The sequence below is a fragment of the Galeopterus variegatus genome, unplaced genomic scaffold (assembly GCF_000696425.1).
Source record: "Galeopterus variegatus unplaced genomic scaffold, G_variegatus-3.0.2 Scaffold1451, whole genome shotgun sequence".
Taxonomy (NCBI): domain Eukaryota; kingdom Metazoa; phylum Chordata; class Mammalia; order Dermoptera; family Cynocephalidae; genus Galeopterus; species Galeopterus variegatus.
In genome coordinates this window covers 59,424-69,213 of record NW_007727562.1, presented here as the reverse complement: position 1 = coordinate 69,213, position 9,790 = coordinate 59,424, and the positions used below count along the sequence as shown (strand labels likewise).

Here is a 9,790-nt window from a genome sequence, read left to right as displayed (position 1 = left end):
CGGGTTCTCACGGGTCAGTGATGGGCGCCCTGACCCACGCCAGCCCTGCCTGTGCCTGCTGGGCCACTTGCTCCTGGTCCTCGCCAGCTCTGGCACTTGGGCACACACCAAAGGCGGCGTCTGCCCGGCCTCCTCTTCACCTGGCCAAGCTGCTCTTCACCGGCTCCCACCCTACCCCGCTCCTAAACCCCGTCCCGGGGCCCGATGGCACCAAGGGCCGTGCTTTAGGAGTTCTGGGGGGACCTGGCCTGTAGTCTGTCCCTGGTCTGAGGGCCGTGGTTTCACCCAAGTGTCCAGAGGGGTGATGGGACAGAGGAACTCTTCCACCCCCTCTAGCCCTCTTGCCCCGAGGGTCTGCCCGGTCCCCAGTGTTCCTAGTGCTTCCAGGCCCCGCGCTGGAGAGGAGCCCATAGGAGTGGCTCCTGGGAGGGACAGAGAGTAGGGGAGGAAATGGGAAAGCAGGGCACCCTCCACCCGAGGAAGCATCCCAGCTCCTCTGCGGGGGTGGTTCCAGAGCACAGACACAAACAGACAGATTCAAACACACACAGACAGATTCAGACTCACACAGAAACCCACACGCCCAGTGGGAGCTTCCCTTCCCCTCAGGCACCCACCTCTCACCCTGCGGAAGCCATCCTCGGCCTGCCTTTACCTTCACCCAGCCTGGGACAGAAGCCGCATCCCCGTGCCCCCACCCCAGGGATGGGATGAGCTCTGGATGCCTCCAGCCTGGTCCCAAGCCACACCACCATCCCTGGAGAGCGGAGCCAGGAAGAGCCCCGAGTCTCTCTCCCAAGAGCATGGAGGCTTTCCCCAGCTGAGCAGAAGAGGAGGGATCCTGGGGAGAGGGGGGTCTAAAGGGGCTGGCACCAGGCAGGACCTGGACATGTTGGCATAGAGTCACTCACCCCTTGCCTCCCCCCAGAGGCCAGTTCTGTGGCAAGACAGGCTGGTAGGGGTTGTTTACATGACTGAGTTATTAACACTCCCTTCCTCCCCCATCTCCCCTGGGGGGTGGCCCGGACCTAAGTGTGGCAGGGGAGATGACTGTAGAGGGTCTAACATGGACTGGAATCCCAAGGCCCTGAGGCCCGGCCTCTGCTCCCAGACTGGCTCCAGGGGCTAAGATGGCGGGCTGGGGTGTGCCTGTGGTCCCCCATCCATGTCCTCTGGCCTCCCTCCTCAGCAGCCAAAAGTCATGGGAGCATCCAGGGGGAGATTCCTGCTGCTTGAGGCCTGAAAGAGGCCAGGGTGGGAGTCTGGGCTGTCTAGAGCCCTGAGGGCCTGTCACTATCATCCCCAGAGGGGATGGGGACTGTCTCAGGGGAGCCAGACGGATATCCCCCAACCCCCCATTACCATGTCTGCTTTATCAGGTCACAGTCCCTGGACTACACCCGCGTTCTCGGGACAGGCTCCTGAGATGCCCAGGGCCTTGTAGGGGCTGGGGTCGGGGACAGGACCCCTTCTCCACTACCAGCCAGCTCCCCATCCTGCCTGCCAGCCCATGCCACAGGCCCACAGAGTCCTTGTAAGCCGGCTGTTCTGTGCCTGAGGACAGAGCAGAGCTGAGGAGACATGCAAAAGACACAAACACGGAGGGAAAGCCACACGGTGCGTGGACACAGTGCCAGACTCAGGGACAAAGCCAAGCAGCCAAGCACCCCCAGACCTGCGTGGGCCCAGCCCCAGCCCCACGCCGACCCCTCACGCACGGACACACACATGCTGACACACGCTCTGCTGACAGGCACAGCAGCACTCACAGCCAGCTGCTCTCACGCGGTCCCCACAGCCCCTTACCTGGGCAATCACAGTGCCCCTCGGGTGGAGCAGCCCCCTCGCCCAGGGGAGGGCAGCAGGCGGGGGCGGGGGAAGGAGCCCTGGAGAGTCAGGCCAAGCTGCCACTAATCCGGGCGGGGAGAGGGGGGGGCACCCACGTCAGAGCGGGGACTGCCGGGTGGAGGGCATCTGAGGACATCCCCTCCCACACACGCGGCCGTCTGGGCACCTAGCCCTGCTTCCCCGGCCCCTCCATCCTTCAGGCAGCTGAGGCTGGCCTCCCCCCATGCCACCCCCTACCCTGGTGGCCACACCTGGGGCAGGGGGCATGGAGGAGGGGGGATACCAGGAAGAATTCTCCCGGGACCTGGGGGGAGGGGAAGAGGAAGGGAAGCATGGAGATGCTTTTGGAGCCAGGAGGAAGCTCTGCAGCAGATGCCACCCTCCCCTCTCGCCCACCCACCCACATCCCTGACCTAATTCCTCTTCCCCGTCTGCACCTCGCCAACGCCCCTCCCCCTTCCCACAACCTCCCCTCCCCTGCAATCTCGCCACCCTCCATCCTGCCCTGGGCTCAGGGCCTTCGTGCCTGGCCACACAGGCTCTGACCCCCGGGAGTTCTCCAGCAGCACGACCACCCTCCTGCCTGGGGTTCTGGCCCCAGCTCAGCTATTGGGGCCCCTAGTCCCTGACACCAGATGAGGCATGGGAGCAAGGACCTGAGTGCTCATGTCCTCAACCCCTTCAAGGGTGGGGCTGAGTCAACCAGGACTCCCCAGCTTAGCCTGGGCCAGGGCGGTGTTGGAACTAAAGGCTACTCACGCTGCCGCCAAGAGTGGCAGCTAAAAAGAGCAGGGGGTCCATGAGCGCTGTGCACATGCGGGTGGGAGGCGGGAGGTGGGGAAGGGGGACAGGAAACAAGGGCCACCATGATGGGAGTTGAAGAGGCAGGGAGGTAAAGGAGTCACCTGGAAGGGCCAAGGGATAGCAGGAGGTAAGGAAGAGGGAGGAGGAACAGGAATGAAGGGCCATCTGCTCCCAGGAACAGGGAGGAAATGGAGGAGCCCCTCAGATGCAGGGCAGACATGCTGGTGGGGCGGCCACAGAGGAGCCCAGGACACATGCCTAATGGGGTCAGACCAGGACCGAGCGGAGGTGTGTGGTTCTAAGGGGGCTGGCCTTGGCTGCTTCATGTCCTTACCAAGCTCTGATCCTGCCTGCGGAGGCCGTGGGCAGGCTGGTGGCAAGTAGAGGGTTGGGGGCTGTGGGCAGGCCAGAGGGAACCCCATCCAGAGGGCGACAGTGCTGAGCAAGGGTTGATTCTCAGGCACTCTCAGATAGGTTGCCAGCTCTAAGGGAAGGCCAGCCAACACCCAGCACCCCAGCTTCAGGGTCACGTGGACACTTGGCCAGAAGTGCCCAGAACTTGGACTTCTCACTCCTTCTGCTCTGGTCCCAGCATGCCTGGGGACCCATAAGGCTGCAGTCAGCCATTCACCAAAACCGTGTTGGAGAGACCCTGGCATTTGCCAGGCTTTGTGGAGGGCCCCAGGGGACCCAGGACACAAAGCACAAGGCTATCGATGAGGAGCCTATGGTCACCCTGCATTTGCTCTTGTGCCAGCAAACGCTCCTCAAGACCTCTTAGGCATCAGGCCCTGTGCTGGGTGCCATGGGGTGACTGTCGGGCATGTTCATGAATAATGACAAGATGCTTCCAGCCCTGCCCTGGGAGGAGTTGCACAGAGGAGGTTCAGAGAACGAGCAGGACCTCACCACCGAGTCACACGCTTACAAAAGTATTTCACTTCGGTTAAGCCTCCCTTTGTTGCAGGCCGGGATGCAACAGTAAGATACAAGTCTGTATTTTGTGAAGTCACAGTGCAGTGGGGGCAAAAACGGAAATCCGAGGCTGGCCAGTGAGCTCAGCTGGTTAGAGCAGAGTGTTGGCAACACCAAGGTCAAGGGTTCGGATCCCCATACCCGCCAACCGCCAAAAAAAACACAAAAAACCCAGAAGTCTGTACAAGAGAGTTCAGATGAGCAAGCGACTCCTGAGTGCTTGCAGAGGACTCCTCAAGGAGGTGACATCTGAGTGGGGTTTGAAGAGCAAATAGCAAATAGAACAGAGGGATGGGGGGAGAAAGAGTATGTTGGGGGACAACACACATGGGCTGCAGGGAGCCACGAGACAGTCTGATTGACAGGTGGAGAAGACAAAGCATCACCCAGTCAGCACGGGGCTAAGAGGCCCTGTTACCCACCCTACGCACCCCTCCTAGGAATGAGGGCAGGTGAAGCCCCCCCACCCTCAGGTCTCACCCCCACTCTCCCTTCTTTTGAATTTGTGTTCCATTTTGCCCATTTGTCACATGCTGTCCCGTTTTGTACCTCCAGTTCCTGCCACTGCACCTCTACCAAGGCACCTCCTGGGCAGACTTGCTTCAGGAGACAGGGTCCCAACTCATGGGCAGCACGATCATGGACAAGTTGCTGCAGCTCTCGGAGCCTGTTCTTCGTCTGTACAATGGGTACAGCCCCACCCTGACAGGCGTGTCAGGAGGATTCAAGGAAAGTATTTCTGTAAAATGTCCAGCACAGGGTCCAGCATACAACAAATGTTCCATACATGTTAGTCTCCTTCTCCTTGCCTCCCATGTAAGAAGCATCTCATTTACTTCAGTATGCATGTGTAATGATTACATGCACAGACTCTGGAGCCAGACTTCCAGAGTTCAAAGCCCAATTCTGTCACTTACTAGCTGTGTGATCTTGGACAAATTACTTGCCCTTTCTGTGCCCAGTTTCCTGTTTGTAAAATGGAGATTATGATAATAGCACGTACTCCTGAGATAGTTAGGGGCTTAGTGCAGCGTCTGTGGGGTGGCAGCCATGCTCCAGGTGCCAGCCATTACTAGTCTTGGCATCTCTACAGTATGTAGCAACGTGTCTGGTACCTGGTAGATGCTCGATAAAGATTTTTCCAATGAATTAATGAGGAGATAGGATGACATGATATAAGGATCACCATGATAGGAAGCCACTGAGCACCAATATGTGAGGAGCTAAATCACCCCTGCAGATTAAGTGCCTCCCCCCAAATAAAACCCAGATAATCCCCACGCCAAGAGTTAATCCACACCCTCAGGCCACTCCAGGTTACCACCCCGCTCCCCTCCTCCTCATCCAACACTCTCACCCGCCTCTTTGCTTAATCAAAAGTAGGAAAGGAGAGCAGAATTGGGGGTGGAAGAGGGGAGCGGCCCTGGGGCACTGTGGTGAGACCAGCATCCAGGGGCAGAGGGCAGAGCCTCACCGGCTTCCCCAGGGATTAGACGGGGGTGGGGGGTGAGGGGGGGGTGGAGCGGAGCCAGCCCAGGCAAAGAGCCTGGGTCTCAGGAGAGCAGAGGAGACTCCATGGATGGGACAGGCCAAGGACCAGTGATCACAACAGCAGGGAGTTCTGCCAGGCCCCGGCAGGGCGAGGCTCTGGCCCGACTCCGAGCTCCGCCCTCCTTGACCTGGAAGCGGGGGGCAGCACAGATCCTGGCAACTGCTGCCCTCTCGTGGCCATTCCTTGGAGGTGCAACACTACCCCTGATATTACCTACGCGTTTACACCTGGAGACCCCCCTCCCCAGGCTTGTGGAGGCAACAGGCCTCTCCAGGTCTCCTCTGTGCATAGCTCCGACATCCCCACAGGACTAAAATGCTGCCCCGAGACCCTCCACGCCTTCTCCCACTGGTTTCTCCATAATTGCACCTTTCTGTCAAGGCCCAATCCCTGTCTCCGCCTAACTGAAGTCTTCTCAGGCTCTGACCCCTCTGCAGGGCTGGTTCCCCACTCTCCCATCTGACTTCACAGAGCTCCCTGAGAGCTGCTCCCTGACAGCACATGCTGCATCACAACTATCTGTCCATGGCCCTGTCTCCTCCAGAGGGCTGGGTTCCCCCGCAGTTTATCTGCCCTTTGGCCCTAGCCCTGGGCCAGGACTGGCCCGTAGTGGGCAGCTGAACTTCAAGTGTGTGACATGAGGAGAGGGACACAAGTCAGAAGAAACAGGACATCTTCACATATATATTTATTTATCAAAACATTCACAAAGCTGACCTCATTCATCAACACAAAACACAACCAGGACACACACCAGGCCTTGGAAAAGGCTGTCAAGTACTTTGAAGGAATGAACACAGCTGGGTGGACTTTTGGGTCCATCTGCAGGGGTTCCAGGAGGGCTCTGGTCCCACACCTGGGTCAGGGAGAGGGCTGAGACAGGAATAAATAGAAGCCTGGGCCCAGCCTGCTCTGGTACATTGTGGACTCATCCCTAACTCGTGGCCCCAGCAGCATCTGCCCCCCCCTGGCCCTTAACCCACAGCAGGAGGCAGGAGAGGAGGAGCCTTGGCAGCTGGTGCAGGCAGGCCAGATGTGCAACCAAAGGTCCCCCCCGCAAAAGCCCCCCATCCCCTTTACAGTGTGAGGTAAGACCAGGCCACACTCTGTGGCACCTAGCTGTCCAGGTCCAAGGGCATGGTCTTTTTTCTCGTCCGAACCTTCAGGGAGCGTGAGGTGCCCTGGGGAGAGAGCAGGCCTGCCATGAGGGGCGGGCTGGAGTGCAGACCCAGCCCACCTCCCGCACCTGCCTCGCCACTGACCTCCCGCACCGGAGGCTTCCTCTTGACCACTCGCAGGCTCTGGCTGCGACTCAGGGGCTTTTCTCGGGGCCGAGCTGGTGGCTGGGGGGCTGCCTCTGTATCTGACCAGCACTCATCCTCTGTGTCACTGTCCTGCAGGCCCCCTGCCCGGTACCCTGTGTGGAAGAGAGGCCGGGGGAGGCAAAGCTGGGCATTTACGGTCTGAAGGCTTAGAGCCAAGCCAGGCCTCCCTCTAGCCCCAGGGGAAGCCATGGCTTGTGTGGAGGAAGCCACCCTTCTGCCCACTCACCGATGGGTGGCCTCCGGTGGGGGACCTGGTCCTCCAGGTAGAGGGGGTCCTGGTAGGTGGGGGCAGGGGTGTCGGGGATGGAGCGCAGGTCCTGCATGGAGAAGCTCCGCAGCCTGCCAGCCAGAGCACCCTGACTCTGTGAGGGAGGGGAGCCACTGTGTCACCCGGGAGGAAGGAGCTTCCATGGGAAAGAGGCTTCAAGCAGGGACACTGCCCGGGACTCAGAACTGAAAGCAATTCAGCAACCTTCTAGCACCATGACTTAGTAGCACTAACAGGAAATTAAGGTCAAGAGAGCAGGAGACACTCCGTGGCAGAGCCAGGAAGGTCTGTGCTGGCAGCTCCATGCTCCTGCCAGCCCCCACCCCACTCCCCTGTCGCTTTTCACCCCTGCTCCCCAGCACAGACAGCTGCTATCTCTCCGCTCCCTGGCAGAGACCTGGACTGGCTCGAAAGACACTGGGGGCGGGAGGGACTGCTGCAGGGCTGGGGGCCCAGAGCACCTTGGTGGCAGCCTGCACAGCGGCCGAGGCGGCAATGTTGAGGCCCCGCTTCCCAAAGCTCAGCACCGTCTCATAGCTGCGCTCCTTGGCCTGCACAATGTATGTGTCGATCTCCTGTGGACCCAGGGGAGGAGAGCTGAGGCAGACAGCCAGAGTCCCTCTTCCTCTGCAGACCCTGAGAAGTCTCTGGTTGCCATGCTTCCCAGTCCAGTGCCCGGGAGCCACAGAGATGGGCCCAGAAAACACACCAAGAGCAGGGCTGCCCACCCCACATCTCAGTGAACAGCCACGCTCCAGCCACCCCTACCATTCCCAAGCCAACTCCCAGCCAGCACCTCATACCCCAAAAGATAGTTTCTATGCACCCCATTTGATGATCCTGGCAAATGAGGAAAGCTAGGCCCTGTCAAGGTCCCACAGCTAAACAGCAGGACTGGGATTAGAACCCAGGTATCCCCAGCATCCTGAACCCCAGGTCCAGCGTTCTTTCCCTCACACCCACCCCATACCTCCTTCCCTGCTTCCCCCGGGGTACCTTCTCATGGCGGGACAGGGATGGGTGGACAAACTTGCGGTAAAGCAGGCTGGCCCCCCTGGTATAGGGTGAGAGCAGCCACAGTACAAAGGCCATCTTGATCTCGTAGTAGAAAGGAAACCTGTCAGAGCACAGGGGGCAAGGTGAGCTGAGGAACCAGGGTGAGCCACCCTGCCCCCCCGCCCACCAACTGCCACCCCCATACCAGGAGAAGAAGATGTCTGTGAAGATCTCTGCTGCCATGAAGAGTGCAAAGACGATCCAGTACATCATCCACCGGACCTATGGCTCAGAGAGCACAGAGGTCAGTGGAGGAGCCCACAGCAGCAACTCCCAGCCCTGGCAGCCTGGTGCAGAGATTCCAGAGATCCTGTCCTGCTGCATTGCTGCATTCCTTTGCCTGGCTAGACAGGAGCCTCTGAGACACTGCTGCTCATTCTTGTGCCCACCCCAACAGGCTTCACCCACAAGATCTGCCATAGGCACCCCAGTAGTCTGCCCTCCATCCACACCCACTGCAACAGGGCTATCCTCCCCACTGCACTTGGGATATGCCAGACCGTCATACCCCTGGAGGAGGCGGAGGCCAGCTCAGACCCACTCCATCTCACCAGGTCCTACTACACAACCCCCGCCACCCCCACCTCAGCCAAGCCCTCCTGCCCATGCCACCCCTGCACTCACATATTCACGAATGTTCTTGGTCTTCACAGCCTTGTAGGAAGCATAAGCTGGGTACAGCATCCCAAACACCAGCCTGGAAGAACAGCCATGGGGAGTGTGAGGGGCACCATGCCCCACCCCCACCCTGCCAGGTGGCTGTCTCCCCCCTGCCAGGGTGCAAGGTGGCAGTGCCTGCCCTGTTTTTCCCGCTTGGCTTGCACAACCAGCGCCTGAGTCAGTGCCCTGGAGGCCACCTCCCCACCCTGCTGTTTACAAACATCCCAAGCCTGTCCAGGCCTGCACTGGTGGCCCATGAGTGCGTGAAACAGCAAGAGCATAGCCCCTCAACAAGGGGGTGAGAGCACCAGGCTGTCTCCTCCCATGGGCATGCAATCAGGCCCAAGGCCACCAGACCTGGCACCGTCAGGCTGCAGACAGGTATATTCGAGCCTGGTGCTGGAGTACTCAGAGGTGACTAGCAGGACCCAGCGCGGAGGCCGAGGCTAGAGTGGTGAGTCACGTGACTGCTCAGATGGGAAGCAGGCATCTGTATTCTCCGCCCACAACGTGCCATATCACCTCGCGTTTGCCAAGCTCGTTTGCCAAGCGGCTGTGGGCCGGCTGTGGCCCCCTCCCCCACGCATTTGTCTGCAGTGTATGTGCGTGTGGGAGGGGTCGCCATCAGCAAAGGAGACTTGGGGGTGGGAGTGGGGGCGAGCACACGGTGCACCAGCTGCCGCGTGCAGGCCCAGAGGTCCGTTAACCCTTGCGGTGAGTGTTGGGGGTGTGACGGCACTCAGAAAGTTCTCTTTCCCACCAGACGTTCCCAGCTTTCACCCCAGGGCTGGCGCCCGGAGGTCAAGAGGATCTGACAGCAGCCATACTCACACCACCAGGCGACAGATCATCCAGGACACCATCCTGCCAGCCTTAGGGACGAGGGGAGAACCCCAAGACGACGCCCAGAGAGGCGTTCAGGCCGGGGCTGGGAGGGAGGGGATCCCCAGAGGTGCGGGTACCAGAGGTCCGGCTGTCCCCAGGCGGAGGCGGAGCCCGCCGCCCACTGACTCCGAGGCCGCAGTGCGGGGAGCCCGGAGAATGGGGAGACCGACGGATCAGTCTCTATGTTCCACTACCATCCTCAACATGTTGACTTTTCATTCTCACACTTGTTGCTTTCTGATTGCAAGATGTACCCCTTAGTTTCAAGACATCAGAGTTAGGAAAATGGAAAAAGGGATGAAATTCACTCCCCATCTCCCCAATAGGGCTCTGTCCTTTTATCCCAGAAGGAAAAGACCCAGCAGGGATCTCCTATTTCAGTGCCTAGAACTGGGTTTTTTGGCCACCCCCAGTATT

At 59.7% G+C, this 9,790-nt stretch overlaps 1 protein-coding gene across 1 annotated transcript; it reads right to left on the bottom strand.

Moving 5' to 3' along the window:
• Nucleotides 1–5,852: 5,852 nt before the first annotated feature.
• REEP4 (receptor accessory protein 4) lies at nt 5,853–9,540 on the bottom strand. Its single transcript, XM_008577099.1, has 8 exons — nt 9,320–9,540; nt 8,453–8,525; nt 7,974–8,050; nt 7,769–7,889; nt 7,234–7,347; nt 6,731–6,866; nt 6,442–6,596; nt 5,853–6,360 (listed from the first exon to the last, which is right to left on the bottom strand). The coding sequence occupies exons 1-8, from the start codon at nt 9,349–9,351 to the stop codon at nt 6,295–6,297; spliced, it is 774 nt and encodes a 257-aa protein (XP_008575321.1). The 5' UTR covers nt 9,352–9,540; the 3' UTR covers nt 5,853–6,294.
• Nucleotides 9,541–9,790: the final 250 nt, after the last annotated feature.